The sequence below is a fragment of the Drosophila obscura genome, unplaced genomic scaffold (genome assembly GCF_018151105.1).
Source record: "Drosophila obscura isolate BZ-5 IFL unplaced genomic scaffold, ASM1815110v1 contig_151, whole genome shotgun sequence".
Lineage (NCBI taxonomy): Eukaryota > Metazoa > Arthropoda > Insecta > Diptera > Drosophilidae > Drosophila > Drosophila obscura.
In genome coordinates, this window is record NW_024542737.1 from 1,525,022 (window position 1) to 1,540,173 (window position 15,152).

The following is a 15,152-nucleotide window of genomic DNA, read 5'->3' on the forward strand; positions in this document are numbered from 1 at the left end:
GCATGCGCAGCCGTTGAAGTTCTTCATTTCGAATTCAAATTGCGAGCGGAGAGCAACGCGCGTTTCACTCAAATCGAAAGAAATAATTTTGTTTTTTGCGCTTGTGTGTGCGAAAACCCGAAAAAAACAAACAAACAAAACAAAACCAAAAAGCAACAGTGAAAACCTATCAAAATGTAAATAAAAGCGTAAACGGTGATAAAGTTTATCAACCAAATATAACGATTCAACGATCCGATTGCAAATGAAATTCAATTGAAATTGAGGCTCTGCCTGCTCTGCCTCTGCCTTTGTATGCTATTGGAGCACTTTGGCCGTATCATCATCTGACTGACCTTATAGCCATAGTCGTAGCCCATCCAGGTCATCCAGCAGATGCCGCGGCCCGAGAGCTTCGCCTCGTACCTGCCCCCATCCACGTACTGTCCGTTGAGGTTGCTGAAACCCAATGGAACCAATGCAAATCAGTCTCCAAAGAAGAGTCTACAGAGAGATTCCTCACCTGAGTTGACACTCGTTGTACCACCAGGCCCCCACGTAGGTCATGGCGCACCCATGGCCCAGAACATCGTGGTCGAAGGTCGAGAAGGGCATCCCCCTTTGGTAGCTCAACGAATCGCCGGCATCCCCCGAGTACTTGCCGAGAACCGCAAGCGGGTATGAGGCGGAGGCATTGCCAATGACAAAGTCTTCGTACTGGGCGTAGCGGGTTCCGCCATAGAAGTCCTCCAAGTGGACGTACAGCTCGTAGGGCTCGGCCGCTGTGAGGAAGTGCAGTCGCTCCATGCCCATGAAGAACTCCCCGCTGAGGTTGCCAAATCCTTGGGCATACTCCGACCAACTGCGGTAGAAATTCTCACTGCCGTCTTGGCGCCGCTGGATCACTGTCCAGCCTGATCCCGCCAGGCGAGTGTCGCAGAAGACGGGAAAGGGCTCCAGTCCGGGCACTTGTAATGTGTGGACTCCGTTCGCGTTAGTGGAGGTAGCCAGGCAGGATGAGGGATAGGCCACAGCTAATAGGAGAAGAGAGATCTGATCAGTGAATGATTTCCTGTAATGGAGGCCTTCTACTCACCCTCCTTAAGCTTATTCTGTGTCACTACCTCTCCATAGATCTGCTTGAGCTCCTCAATTTGGGTTCTTAAGCTGGAAAGCAGCCCCTCTGCTTTCTCCAAAGCAACTTCCAAATTACTCCGACTGCCATCGGAAAAGTGGAAGCCCACACTCAATATTGAAATACAAATCCAGCACAGCTCCATGATCTAGTCCTCTCCGACTGGGTTCCACCAATCTATTAGACTGGAGAGATCGGTGTTCTATAACATTTGCAAAACGATCTGCAATAGATTTCCTTATCAATTGCATTCCGAATCGTAGGTCAAGTTTCCCTCGTGGCGATAATCTACCAGGAAGTTGGGGAAACTATATGCCAGGCCATGATTTCAATGATGATATACTATATCAGACTCTGATTTATATTCTCAGCAAATTCGCATCAGCGATTGATGATTCAATGGAAACACATTTCGCATATTAATCGAGTCGAGAGTACATGAAAAATTGTTTACGACTCGTTCCACACTGATCTTCAAGCCATAATGAAAATAAAATATTTTATTCATTGAGAACCTCCACCTCCTCTGATGTCTGACGCGTGAGTCATGGCTTTGGAATATTTCGGCACTTGGGTCTTATCATCATTTGGGTAACCTTATAGCCGTAGTTGTGGCCACGCCACGCGCGCCAGCACATGCCTCGGGCGAACATTTTCTCCTCGTACTTGCCCCCCTGGACATATTGGCCATTTAGATTGCTTCGTGAGATCGTAAATATCAGATCGTATACAGACATATAAAAAAGTGCACCTTACGTACCTATCCACGCAGGCATTGTACCACCATCCTCCCAGATAGTAGAAGGCACAGTTCTTGGTGAACTCCTGATCGTTGTCCCGATCGTAGGTGGAGAACTTCATCTTGCGGTGCGATCGAAGTGAGTCTCCGGCAGTGCCCGTGTATCTGCCCAGAGCATTCAGTGCATACGCATCCTCCTCGCTGCCAAGGGCAAACTCGTCGAATCTCGCGTGCCTCCGCTCGCCATCAAAGTCCTCCAGGTGCACGTACAGCTCAAAGGGTTCGAGGGCCGTCAGGGCGCGCACTTTTTCCAGTCCCAAAAAGAACTCCCCCTCTAGATCTCCAAAGCCCTGCTTGTACTCCTCCCAGTTCCGGAAGAAGTTTAGGCTTCCGTTCGTGCGTCGCTGTATCACCGTCCAGCCAGGGCCAGCCAATTGAGTTTCGCAGAAGACGGCAAAGGGCTCCAGGCCCGGGACCTCTACGGTGTGCAAACCGCTTCTAGCGATTGCGGGCGTCAGGCAGGATGTGGGAAGCAGGTTGATGGTTTTGTGGGATCTGTTTGTGTGCTGTTGCAGTTCGTCTTTCAAACTGTGAAGTGGATTCGTTCACCCTTGATTCTTGTGGAATTATTCTGGGAAAACATACCTGGAAAGCAACGTGTCTGCCTTTTCATAGATGGCCTCCAACTGCTCCACCAGATCCAGCGACTGTTGGGGATTCCTTTTCATTGAGGGTTTACCTTTTCTTTAGTTTGTGAACTCACCTCCACGGAACGGAGACAAACAGCCAGGCAGCAGAAAGCGCACCAAAATGGAAGCTTCATTGTGGAATCGAATATTGAATCCGAATTTCCAGAGAATCTATTTCAATTGATTGAGAATTGCAATTTACAGAACACTTTATGGAAATCACATGTAGAAATGGATTCATTTGCTTTGTTTTTTACGGCCCCACGTCTTATCAGCAGAGCTATAAAAATGCTTCGATTATAGTTTGCTGATAATTGCTTGAGCTATTCGATTTCGCCTTCTATTCAATGCACATTCCCTCGCTCTGGAGGAGAGAGCCATAAATATGATGAAAACAAAAGACAAGTCAGTCAGTCAGTCACACATATGTATGTATAGAGAGCGCCGACAATACCCATACATATTGTCAGATCTGCACAGATCACGTGGGATGGCCTCCGGCTGAAGGTGGGATGTCTGCCTGGTCCAGTGGCTGTCAAACTCTGCAGCTTTACGCGCCGCTTGAGCTTGAAATTTCTTATTTTGGTTAATACCCTTCCCAGAGGGTACATCCATCTCTCACCTCTTATTATATCTTTGATGTACCAAAGCTATGGACTGTTCCGCTCGTATCCGTAGAGCATTTCAGGCTTCGGTGCGTGGGAATGCTGCTGTTCGCTGGCTGCTTTATCGAGGCGTCAATCTCAAGACAAGAAAAAACACGACATAAATAATAAGTATAGAAATTGTATTATTAAATCTTTGTGTTGCCTTTGCCGTGTGTCTGTGTCTGTGTCTGTTTACGGCGTGTGGGTGGTGACAGCGGTCTGCGCGGTACCTCCGCTTTGGAAGTCTCTCGTCTCGACGCAGAGCCAGTCTTGAGCCAAAGCCCCTACGAGGCAGACGCTGAGATTGTTTCCAAAAGAGAAGATCCAACGCACAGATGAGACTGAAGAGAAGCTCTAAGAAAAAAGTAGAATTAGGCTGCACATAAATCTAGATTCTAGAATATTGCTAAAGAAGCAACGAAATTAAACCGAGAACCGTTCTGTTTGCAATTACAGATGGCCATACCGCCCCCACCGGGACCACCGCCACCACCAGGGCCCCCGCCGCCCCCGGCCATGGGCGGCTTAAAGCTGGGCGGCGGAGGCAAAGGTGGCGCAGATCAACACTCTGCCCTTCTCAGCTCCATCCAGAAGGGCACAAAGCTCCGCAAGACGAACACCGTGGACAAGAGCGGGCCGGCATTGGCGGGGAAGGTGTGTGGAGCAGATGCCGCAGCCGGAGGCGCCAAACGAACCCTCAACAACAACACCAGCACCAACAACAACAACAGCAGTAGCAGCAGCAGCAACGGCCTTGGCAATGGAGCCCCCAAATTGGGGGGCCTGTTCGAAGGCTACTCGCAAATGCCGAAGCTGAAGCCCGTGAATGGCTATCGCAGTAGGTTCACAAATGTTTATTCAAATTATGTTTTTCGTTGCTCAATTGATTTCCGCTTTCCGCCCACGCAGCCGGAGCAGCAGCAGCAGCAGCGCCCCCACCACCACCAGTCGGAGCAGCAGCGGCCGCGGCAACAGCACAACAACAACGCAGTCATAGCCCCCCCACAGCCGCAACGGCCGCTGCCGCATCCAGCAACGGACCCATGGACTTCAACACAGAGCTGGCCATGCACCTAACACTGAAGCGCCAGAAGGCGCAGCAGAAGCAGCAACAGTCGCCGCACGCACCCAGCGCACATATCAATGCCACAGAAGCAAATCTGAAAACAAATCGGGGACCTCCACCGCAACCGCCAAAGGTGAGGGCATCCGCCATTGATGGACCCACGGATGGCAGAGTGTATAAATATAGATCCTCCATATGCTATTAGCACTGCAGGAGTGGAGTGGGGACATGCTAAGAGTAGGAAAAGAATGCTGTTTATAATACTTCAAGGGGAGAGAGGAAGCTGGGAGCTTCCTCGCTTGTGAGAGTTGAACGGTGGACCTTTGGAAAGCGATTGAATCATGGGAATCAATAGGAATTCAGGAACATTGACATGTGCAATTTCTCTAGCTAGAATTCGTATTTGAGGCGCTTCACAGTCATACACATAATTCATATATTTTTTCTCTCCCGCCGCCACAGCAAACCAACTCAAGTGATTCGATATTGGAGCGCATGAATATCCCACCCCGCACTGCCCCGCCACCAGCTGGCCCCGTCAAAGCCGCCTCGCCCACGCTCTCGGAGAGCGGCAGCAACAGCAGTGCCAGTGCCAGTGGCAGCGTCAAGAGCAAGGCGGCCAATCTGAAGTAAGTTTCTCCTTGGATCCACCAGTAGCCATGCATGTTGGATGTTGGGCTACTCCAACATTTCATACTCTTTTTTGGTTTTTCTTTTTGAAACTTTTGTTAAAATTCCACATTTTCTTTCTTTATTTTCGGGTGGATTTCTTTGACGGGCATTCGTGGTTATCCTCTTGTTATTCACCCACTCACCCACACCACACACCCAACACAACTACAACTACAACTATGACTACAAACACCAACCACTATCCATGGTATCCACAGTATCTCGTTAGGGAATAGTTTTGTAAATAGTTCGATGGCAAAGACCGCCGCGAGTGCCTCCACGACGTCGCTGAGCTCGAGCAAAACGTCCGCGGCGGGATCGATGCGCAACCTGGCGCCCAATAAGTCAACGCTGTTCGGTGGTGCTGGTTCTTCTATTGGTGTTGGTTCACAGCAAACCTCGCTCCCATCCTCCACCGCCAGCAGTACGCCCACACCGCCGCCGGCTCAACCGCAGTCCCAAACGCAGTCGCAGTCCCAGTCGCAGCAGCAGAAGCCGGCCATCAGCTTTGGCAAGCCAAACTTTGCTCCAAAGCCGCCGGGGCTCCAGCAGTTGATTCTGGTTAACGGACAGCAGCGTCCGGCGGTGACGCGGCACCACAGCATGAAGTCGCCCAGGTATAGAGTACATACAGTAAACCCTAGCTAAGTATGCACACTGCTTGCTCCAGTCACCCCACGCTCCCCAGTCAGTCAATCCATCGATCTCGTTTGGGTTTTGCTTTTGCTCATCTTTACGGCTTTCGATTTGCTTTGCTTTGATTTCTGGCCATAGCCTCGACTAATACCCTAAACGCTACTAATATGTGTGTCTGCCCCCTCCACAGGTCTCCGCCAGCGGCTGGGCCTATGTTCCCCACCCAGCAGCATTTCGGGACCATGCGGGCTCCGCTGCAGCTGCAGGGCAGCGACGGAAGCGTCGCCAGCATGCGCTGTGCCCCCAATCCACCAAAGTGTGAGTACCACAAAGATAATCCACAGAATGTCCGAATCGAATAACGTCTCTCCTCCTCCTTCCTGTAGCACGGCCATCGGTGAAGCCCCCTCCACCGCCAACACCAGCGCGCAGCTTCTCCAACAGCAACTTGAGCAACATCGGAGCTGGAGCATCTACGGCGCCGTTTAGTGCCGTGAACACGGCCCTGGTGCAGAGTGCGGCGTTCACGACGCAGGCCGCCTCGACTCCCATCACCCAACCGCCCTCCAGCTCGAGCAGCAGCAGCAGCGTGGCCGCCCTGCGTGACCAGTTCCGTGCAGTCGGCATCGGGAACGGAATGAACGGTGGGAATGGCAATGCCTCGCCACCGCTGCCGCCGCTGCCTGCCCCGGCGTCTGTTTCGTCGGCCTCATCATCGGCCACGGCCAGCCCCAAATCTTCGACCGTCAGGCCGATCATACTGAATGGGGGACCCATCAATCCACCAGCCCCGCCGCCCCACCGCAGCTGTCCGCCTCCACCGCCGCCGCAGCGACAATCGAGCACTGTGAGTAGCCAAGTAGCCAAGTAACCAGAGTAGCACTAGCACTAGCACTAGCAGCAACACACAACAACAGGTTGCCCCAAATGGCAAAGGTGACAATTGGCTGGCCTCCACCGCAGAACAGAGTCGGAACAGATAGAAGGAGCGGAGCACGTGAGAGAGTCTCAATAGAGATGAGAGCGTGATGAGCATAGCAGTGGCTGGTTCTCGACTGTTGGGGTTTCACCTGCTCAAATCAGTCCCGAATTCACAGTGTCAGAGCGTCACGGCCATAACCTATCCCAAATAACATTTGTTTGTTCGCTTTTTGCGCAGTGCAGAGCTGCCTCTCAACGGGGATTCTCCCTGCGCAGGCGCTTCTCCGTGTAGCTGCTGGCTGCGCACTTTGTGGGGCACGCCAGTCATACTTTTTATAACTCACCTATTTTTGTGCCAAATGGTGGGGGGGGAGGTGAGGGAGATTGATTTTCCAAACGTGAGACGTGACCAAAACACACGACGCTCCACTCGCTTTGTTTTTCGGTGGCCCAGTGGCCTTCGTTGCTTGTCCACTGCCAGGCCGTGCACTCATCGATGCTTTCTCCTCCAACTGCGTCCACTCCCAGAATGTTCGAGTGAAGAACTGGTTGTTCAAGAGGCTGTTCTCGCTTAGGCAATTTCTGAATCGGAACACCAGCCGCGGCCGCCCACCATTCAAGGTTATCCAAATGCTGATGCTCAACGGCAAGCGCAACGTAACTAGAGCTGTCTGAGATTACCCGATACTCACGGTAAAAGAGGCGACACAACTAACACCACTCTCCTCTCTCTTGCAGGCTGGATCCGGATCCGGTTCGGGGTCGGGGTCGGTTGCTGGAGCGCCAGTGCCGCCACAGCGGCACTCCTCCATACGGCCCAATGCCCCGCTGACGCCACCCACGCACATGGCCAACGCCTCGCATCAGTTTGGCAGCAATTCCGGACTGTCGGTAGGCGGAGGAGCAGTAGCTGCAACTGGAGCAGGAGGAGCCACTGTGGGGCGTCTGGTCATCGATCTGGAGACCAAGTTCGGGAAGCGATTCCACAACGTGACCGAGTTCCCCAAGCCGCCGCCGTTTCTTAATATACAAAAAATCTATCCTAGTCGAACGTTTAAGGCGAGCAACGGTATGTAGTCGTGTGTGAGTGTGTGGGTGTGTGGGTGTGTCTGTTCTGTGAGTGTTTTAAATACATATAAATGTATGTATAGTATATAGAGATACGCATACACAACCCCATGCACATATGTATATGTAACTGCGATTATTGTTATATACACACATGGAATGCTGTTATATAATTATGTAATTGTTTCTTAAGCACACGCTCTGGCATTTCGCATACAACGATTCTTATCTTTTAAACATTATATATTATATTATACATATATATTTTATTTTAAACGTGTATTACTTACTACTATGATTATCATTATGATTATGATTACGATAATGATTATTATTGTTTAACAAACTAAAGGCCCCCCCCTCCCCATCCAATCCAGCAGACATGCATATGTTATAATAACCAGGAGAGTTTTAGGAATCTTTTTTGATTATTGTTGTTTTTTTATTTTACTGTTAACGAGCCAATAAATAAATGTATAAAGAGTAGAAGAATCGCTGCAGAAGCAGTCAAAGCGAAGAATGTTATCTTGTATATTGCATAATACTAAAGTTGAATAGCTTTATCCAAACATAATCTATTTTATACCATCTAATGTTAATGTTTGTTAAATTTCAAAAGAAAGATAGGGAGATGGAGACCAGATATGTACGTAGATCCTCTCCATAAAATATGTTAACGAAACGCGATATTATCACTAAGCACACACAATATTATTACGCATAGCTATATCCCATATCCATATATATGTATATGTACTATGTGTGTATATGTAAAGAGAATTCCTTCCGTATAGCACTGTATTCCCCTCAATCGCTCCACACACAACCAATTTGAAATACATGTAGCGCATGCTTTTTAATTGTACTCCCATTGCATATATATGTATGTATATTTTACCTATCTGTACACACACACATCTCTGCAGCATATATGCATACATAGAAACACACACATATTTTATATATCCGATATCCGATGCGATGAATTTTAGTTCTAGAATGCAACAGGCACATTACGAGTATAATTGTTTGTTTTAATTTGAAGTTATCTTTTGATGGAACAATAAACCAAAATTCGATTGGATTTACATCAACATAACACCACTTCATTTGTTTTGTATTATGATTTATATATGGAAGAAAGCAGCCAAGGAGCTCCAGGTTTTCCACTCTCCACTATCCGGTGGAATGTCCGTGCCTTGAAGTTTACCTTCATTTTGTATTTGTTTTAATCTTCAGTATTCCTTTCGATATTTTAGCCAAACTTTGGCTTCTCTTCTTTATATGATATACCCCAGTTTTACATTCCTTTCGTCACTTGTTTTGTTTCTCTACATCTGTGACGTCTTTAAGCTCTGCTTTCCATTTTATTTACACCTTTTTCAGTTGCGTTTTCCTTTTCCGTTTATCATTTGTATGCTTCGTTGGAGTTTTGCCTGCACAAACATTGATCCAGATATCCACTTATCGATCCCATTGATCTATCTCTCCATCTCTTGGGCTATCTATCCATGTTTGTACATATATCTCTCTCTTCCCACTGCCTCTCTCTCTCTCTCCGCTGCAGCTGCCGCTCAGACGCCAAGCAACAACAACATCGGCATTAACAACAACATTACGGCTGTCTGCAACAATAATGCCAGCACGAATTCAACGACAACGGGGGGAGCTGCATTGCCGCCAGCACTGAAGCCAGCCTATGCACCACTGAAGAAGCACCGGGCACCGGCACCACCGCCACAGGCAGGCGTGGCCGCTGCCACAGTGTCCGTGATACGGCAATCCAGTTTCCTGTACGGCGGCGGAGCAGCCGGAACGGCTGGCAGTGGCTCCCCCGTTCGACCCCAATCCCAGGCGGCGGGGAGTGTGGCTCGCAACTCGACGGTCTGCTGAGGTCCCTCAGGGGATTCCATATCTATGCCCATGAGTTGTACATAAAGGCGGATGTACTGATATACGGATACAAGTGTACTATAGCTGCGCTGGGGTACGGAGTGATTGTGCAAAAGCCTATTGTTCAAAATTAAAGTAAAAGTGCATAAAATAAAAAAAGGAACAATAACAAACACTCACCAGAGCAGAGGGCACGGCACACGCATCAAAATCTATGTATGTATCTCTCTGTAGCGTCTTCCCTGGCAGCACTTGGCAAGCAAACCCTTAACAAGAGTTCTGTATATAGGAATTAGCACCTAATGTTAGTGAAATTATGAAAACAGCAATATAGCAGCAATCTTTTATATGCATAATATTGTGTCTGTATGTATGTATGTTTCAATATGATTATATTGTATTTAGGAGCGCCTCTATATGAATATCTTACTAGACTGAACATGTTAAAACCCAACAACTAATTAATATAAATACAAGTATACACGATACTTGGAGGGGAATACTCTGCACTGGGATACTCCCCTAGAGCAATACACACAACACGAAGAATGTTAGATGCAATACGTATACTGAACAGAAGCACAACTGAGAGCATTTCAACGAATCTTGTCACACATCCATTTTAGAGTCGTTTCATTAGTTGAAATACCCAAATTTGTGTGATAAAATCTCTAAAGTATCTAATCTATGATCTATCTACGAGTATCATCCCACGATTGGTGAAAATTTGTTAAATCTTTTTGGCCATACATAGGCACTATTGAATGTATGCAGATTATCATGTAATACGAGTACTGTGCTACATAATTATTATTATTATTATTGAATTCAATCATTGTTGTTAGACTTGGTGTCACTAGAAGTATTAACCAGCATTTAACATAACGATTTATTCAGCATCCGAATCATTACAGTTATCAGATAAATAAATTCCAAAATCATTCCAAAAACGTTAAGCAAACTTTGAACTTGTCATTGGCCCAAAGCCGACCCAGCAAACATGGTAAGTTAATAGATATATCTACTATATAAACGAGTATATATGTATCTGTATGTGGGTATGTGTATATAGTGCATATTTGAGTAGAGTGTGTTGTGTGTAAATGCAAATGCTGACAAGCAAATGATAACAGTAATGCACTTAAACCTAGTTTAAATGTAAAGTAAAGCCTTTTCTTGGGTTAACTATAACCAAATATATATCGCACTTTTACAACTTATTCGATAACAGAACTAACGGATTATATCCTAGACCGTCTCATGCTTTTGCTTGAGCGTCTGCACGGCCTCCTGGAGGCCTTGATCCTCCCGCTTGCGTCGTCGCTCGCATTTGGGACATGGCTGCTGCTCGTTAAGGCACTCCGCATGGAACACAGCCCCGCAGGTCAGGCACTGAAATTAGGCAATCAATAAAAACAGTCAGGGAAAACAAAGGGCGATTGGCATACCCGAAATGTGGTGCTAATGTGGAAGGGATAGAGCACCCTTGGACTCTGGCAGATCTCGCAAATGAAGCCCTTGAGCTGGCAGAGACGGCACTTGAGTACGTGCGCCTCGCCCAGCTTGAAGGCCTTCTGCAGCTGCTGGCACAACGCACCGCGCTGAATCATACCCAGGTCGGCTATCGAGTACTGGTGGATGTGCTCGTAGAGGTACTCCCGACCGCAGAAGTGATTCTGCAGCAGCTCAATGCTGGTCGGCGCACAGGTGTAGAGATACGCGCGTATAAAGTTTAGTCGAATGCGCAGCGACTGGAGTTCGGCCATGGCATCCGAGGCAAAGTAAATGCTGGGATTTAGCACCTGCATGTCCAAGAATGGCTGCGACCTGAACTCGGCCAGGAAGGTGGCCGCCCGCTTGCTGACGCTGTACTTGCGAAAGTCCCAATTGTAGATTATGCGCGCCGGAATCAGCTGCGTCTCCACATCCATGCAGCTGTTGCAGTAGTAGTTCCCGCTGAAGGCGCAGACTCTGCAAGAGATGGACTTTAAAATTGATGAAACTCCTTTCTTAGCTGGCTCCACTCACTGAAAGTTTGTGTACCCTATTCCCAGAGGATGCTGACAGCTCTTGCACAGAAATCCTTGGGCATTCAGACCAGGCTCGCGCGCCAGTTGGCAGAGCTGGGCCACCATCTGCTGCAGCTCCGCCATGTCAAAATCCGAAGCGAGCAGCTCAAATTCGGAGTTAGTCTAAGGAAAGAAAGGCGGTAAGGCAGTAGGCTTCAAAATCTAATATTCTTACATCTAGGGACTGCAAGTCACTCAAGTCCTCGGACACAGGAGGATCGCTCTCTCGCTGAGCCTGAACCTGAGCCACATTCAATGTGGAGGCACTCGCCCGAAACTTTTCCCAAATCTCAGACCAACCAGCTCCACTCTCGCGGTTGTTCTCGTGCTTCCGCAGCAGGGCGTTGTAGCTGCAACGATCTGTGGTGGGAGAGCGGAGGCTGGTCGAGCTGCTCATGCTCACGGAGCGTTGAAAGAAACGCGATGCGGACGGCTCATCGGTGGCCGAAGGCGAGAGATCCAGGTCGCCGGACCAGGAGGTCTGCATGAGATTGGACAGGGAATTGCTGCCGTGGGGCAGACTGGTCAATTCTGCATCTGCCAGGTCGGTAAAGGACGTGACGTCCTCTATGTGACGCTTGGACCGTTTCCGGGACTTCTGACTGCTCCCCGCAAGAGCCACAGCCTCTCCAGCTTCACTTGCTTCTGCTGCTGCTACGGGCGGGGACTGCTCTTCGCTTATAACGTCCATTTCGTCAAACTTTTGTATGAGCAGGTCTAGGTTCTCGCGCTGGCTCAAGTCCGGCACTCCGAAGTTGCCGCTACGGCTGAAGGGGCTGTTGGAAATAGACTCTGAAAAGAGCTCGTTGGTCTGCAGAGGTTGCGGTGTGGGTATGGCAACAATATCGGAGCCCAGGGAGCTGGCTATGTCTACTCCACTGCTGATCTGTACGGGGAGAGTGAAAAATAGTCAACCAAATATAGCAGATACTAACAAAGAGCATACCGGACATGACTTGAGGGCAGGCGTCCACAGATCCGACAGCTGCAGAGAATAGTCCGGCCAGTGGTTCAGCAGGCTCGAGTTCACCGGCAAGTCGAATTGGACGTAGGCCTCGAGGCTCTCCATAATCTTGGCAGCCGTCTCCAGGCCATCGGCATCCTTGACCAGAGCGTGCCGCTTGTAGTAGTGCGACATGGCCGAGCTATTCTTCCGCATGACGTTGAGGTACGACGAGAATACCGATTCGTTCAGGGATTGGCGCACCCAGGCCCGACACTGGCCAATTTCCGAGGTGATCTGACTGAGGCCTTGGATCTGCTCGATCACCTGCTTGTGCATGAAAACCATACAGGGAGACCAGAAGCTGGGGTCTGGCCGCCGCTCCACATCGCCCGCAATCACATTGAAGGTAGCCGACAGAAACGAGTCCTTCAGGCCATGCAGAAACACTGCCTCCAAGGTCGTGCACAGGGCACTTGTCTGCTCGCATAGCCCCACCACCTCTGAAATGTGGGAGGTCCCCACATTAGCAATGGCAATGCAATGATTCATGGAGTGCGACCAGAACTTAACTTACCCAATCCCTTCTGCTTGACCTCAAACTCGATCTCGCGGGCATTCTCATTCAGTGTGTTTATCAGCGCACCCTTGACGACATTTTCGCGCTTCGACGAAAAACTATTGTTGAGGCTACGAAACAGGGAGCTCATTTGTTGGTCCGTAAAGCTCTTTGTTTTGGGTTTGTTTACATTTTGCTCCAACCAGTGGACTTATCGATGAACGAACTTTACCCACTACACCCCCTCATATTTAAACAGGTGAACAACTTGAGTTAGATCGTGCAAAATAATACTGTTTGTGAATTCACCTTGCAGATCACTCCTTCCTTTTTACTTAAAAAGAGAATGGGCACGATTTCTTTCACATGAACTGCGTTAAAATTGCTCAAGTTTCGTTATTTTAGTGGCGTATATTAAAATATCCACTGGTCGCCAATGGGTTAATCGTTCATAATCAGAAATCATATTCCTAGATTTTTATATTCAGCTTAATATTGCTGGCAAGCTAAGACTCTCAGCCCTGAACATATAATTTTACCCGATTGATAAATAAATTTTTCAAAAGATTGGTTTATACGAATACTTTATTTTATTTGATTGTTTACAAAATAAGGTTTAAATAAAAATTTTTTTTTTTCGCATGGTAACCACCCGGCTACAAGCTGATTCCTGCCAGGGATGCATGTCGATACATGGCACAAAGTGAGCAAATGTGTCGTCACTGTAGACTCTACTTGGTAACGGCTCGATTTTAATTCAAATAAAAATTGTTGTCCATTAGTTTGCAGATCAAATGGCAACCAAATACCTATCAAGCCAATCAAATGTGTCTACGATGTGTCTCTGCGGATTCCAGCTAATCTTCTCGAACCCGATCTGGTTATTCTTGACTTTCTTCAGTCACGGCCGCCCCATCAGAGAGCTTATGTGTGAACGCTCGATTATGGCAAAAAAAAAAACCCCACGCAAATGGCCGACCCAACAACAAAGTCTGTCCCAAAAGACAAATTATTAATGTGTGTATATGTATGTTTGTCTGGGTTTTTTGTTGTTGCTCGGTTTTGGTTTGGGTTTTAATGAACCGTCATATATTGCTTATATTCGCATTCTATGCAGGGAATGAGTCAACAAGCAATTCGCCCGAAAGCCAAGTCTTGAGATTTATTAATGAAAGACAAGTTGGATCAATATCAATCCCATCCAGCGTATCCCGTGAGACAAGAAAAACCCGATGCACGTAGCCCCCTCTCGAACCAAAAACTGAAATCGAAATTTGTGTTAAGGTCACGGTGACCAACAAGATCGTATGTATGTATGATGTCCGATGATGTTGTTGTTAACGCATTTTTCAATATTTTTGCAATAAAAAAGATGCGCCGTTGTGGCACAGTCTCCGTCTTTGGGCCCGAAGCAGCCGTCAACTGGTTCAGCACTCAAAATGCTGAATGCAAACTGGTAAGCTTCGTTGCCGCTTCATCAGACTTTTCGAGTGTTCGAGTGTGATGATGTTTTGGGGTCTTCGTTTTTGAAAACGTTTTCCATGTGGGCTGCGTTCGACAATTGCATTTTATTGAATTTTATTAATACGAAACACGAAACTGGTTGCGAAATCGTAAACAACATAAACAATTTGGCAAACAGCGATTACGCGATGTATTAACCTTTTAAGTTTTTTCCAAAAAGGTTTTTAAGTCCTCGCAAGAAAACCGCTAACGGAAGTCCGACTTGGGGAATCCGCGAGTCGCGACTGCTAATCGGATTTGCAAAAAGCAAACATTTTGGTGTGAAATTAATGATTATAAACAATTTATAAAACGCAAGCCCAGGTGAAGGGTCGCCGAAAATCGGTCGCATGGTGCTCGCTTCGGTTCGGATTCGGTTTTGGGGTTACGCAGGCGCAGACCCCACTCTGGGTGTCATTTCCCAACCCAGCGGAGCGACTCTATTAAAGTAAATAATATATAGCGTGAATGCTTTTTCAGCTTTGTTGTTGTTGTTGTTGTTGCTGCTGCTGTGGTTTATCTGTCGCTGACTTTGCAGTTTTCGCAGCGACAGCGGGCACCTAATGCCACGAGAGCCACAGCTAGACCAGAGCTAGAGCTAGAGCCCGACCAGGCCCTACCATTCCCATTGTT

At 47.9% G+C, this 15,152-nt stretch overlaps 4 protein-coding genes across 4 annotated transcripts; 1 reads left to right on the forward strand and 3 right to left on the reverse strand.

Annotated features, from left to right (window-relative positions):
- Positions 1-203: 203 nt before the first annotated feature.
- Positions 204-1,363, reverse strand: LOC111076011 (microfibril-associated glycoprotein 4). Its single transcript, XM_022369586.2, has 3 exons — positions 1,076-1,363; positions 503-1,013; positions 204-438 (listed from the first exon to the last, which is right to left on the reverse strand). The coding sequence occupies exons 1-3, from the start codon at positions 1,257-1,259 to the stop codon at positions 252-254; spliced, it is 882 nt and encodes a 293-aa protein (XP_022225278.1). The 5' UTR covers positions 1,260-1,363; the 3' UTR covers positions 204-251.
- Positions 1,364-1,599: 236 nt separating this feature from the next.
- LOC111076012 (ficolin-1) lies at positions 1,600-2,734 on the reverse strand. Its single transcript, XM_022369587.2, has 4 exons — positions 2,617-2,734; positions 2,499-2,560; positions 1,875-2,441; positions 1,600-1,813 (listed from the first exon to the last, which is right to left on the reverse strand). The coding sequence occupies exons 1-4, from the start codon at positions 2,674-2,676 to the stop codon at positions 1,660-1,662; spliced, it is 843 nt and encodes a 280-aa protein (XP_022225279.2). The 5' UTR covers positions 2,677-2,734; the 3' UTR covers positions 1,600-1,659.
- Positions 2,735-3,509: 775 nt separating this feature from the next.
- LOC111081193 (WAS/WASL-interacting protein family member 1) lies at positions 3,510-10,386 on the forward strand. The gene is given in 11 exon segments (XM_022377183.2): positions 3,510-3,554; positions 3,646-4,031; positions 4,105-4,153; positions 4,155-4,388; positions 4,718-4,884; positions 5,146-5,544; positions 5,754-5,881; positions 5,950-6,410; positions 7,013-7,141; positions 7,223-7,553; positions 9,120-10,386. Coding segments are annotated over 11 exon segments (2,640 nt in total). The 5' UTR covers positions 3,510-3,524; the 3' UTR covers positions 9,446-10,386.
- On the reverse strand, positions 9,840-13,225 carry LOC111081190. Its single transcript, XM_022377180.2, has 6 exons — positions 13,035-13,225; positions 12,461-12,960; positions 11,690-12,400; positions 11,474-11,637; positions 10,894-11,416; positions 9,840-10,837 (listed from the first exon to the last, which is right to left on the reverse strand). The coding sequence occupies exons 1-6, from the start codon at positions 13,165-13,167 to the stop codon at positions 10,694-10,696; spliced, it is 2,175 nt and encodes a 724-aa protein (XP_022232872.2). The 5' UTR covers positions 13,168-13,225; the 3' UTR covers positions 9,840-10,693.
- Between the last annotated feature and the right edge of the window lie 1,927 nt (positions 13,226-15,152).

Excerpts from the sequence above, each read along its gene's own strand:
- LOC111076012 (XM_022369587.2), bottom strand. The coding sequence starts at position 2,676 with ATGAAGCTTCCATTTTGGTGCGCTTTCTGCTGCCTGGCTGTTTGTCTC. Across the intron at positions 2,561-2,616 it reads TTTGTCTCCGTTCCGTGGAG|TCGCTGGATCTGGTGGAGCA; the intron begins GTGAGTTCACAA and ends AATCCCCAACAG. Across the intron at positions 1,814-1,874 it reads TACAATGCCTGCGTGGATAG|CAATCTAAATGGCCAATATG; the intron begins GTACGTAAGGTG and ends GATCTCACGAAG.
- LOC111081190 (XM_022377180.2), bottom strand. The coding sequence starts at position 13,167 with ATGAGCTCCCTGTTTCGTAGCCTCAACAATAGTTTTTCGTCGAAGCGC. Across the intron at positions 12,961-13,034 it reads GGTCAAGCAGAAGGGATTGG|AGGTGGTGGGGCTATGCGAG; the intron begins GTAAGTTAAGTT and ends CCCACATTTCAG. Across the intron at positions 12,401-12,460 it reads CTGCCCTCAAGTCATGTCCG|ATCAGCAGTGGAGTAGACAT; the intron begins GTATGCTCTTTG and ends CTCCCCGTACAG.
- LOC111076011 (XM_022369586.2), bottom strand. The coding sequence starts at position 1,259 with ATGGAGCTGTGCTGGATTTGTATTTCAATATTGAGTGTGGGCTTCCAC. Across the intron at positions 1,014-1,075 it reads ACAGAATAAGCTTAAGGAGG|CTGTGGCCTATCCCTCATCC; the intron begins GTGAGTAGAAGG and ends TTCTCCTATTAG. Across the intron at positions 439-502 it reads TACAACGAGTGTCAACTCAG|CAACCTCAACGGACAGTACG; the intron begins GTGAGGAATCTC and ends ATTGGGTTTCAG.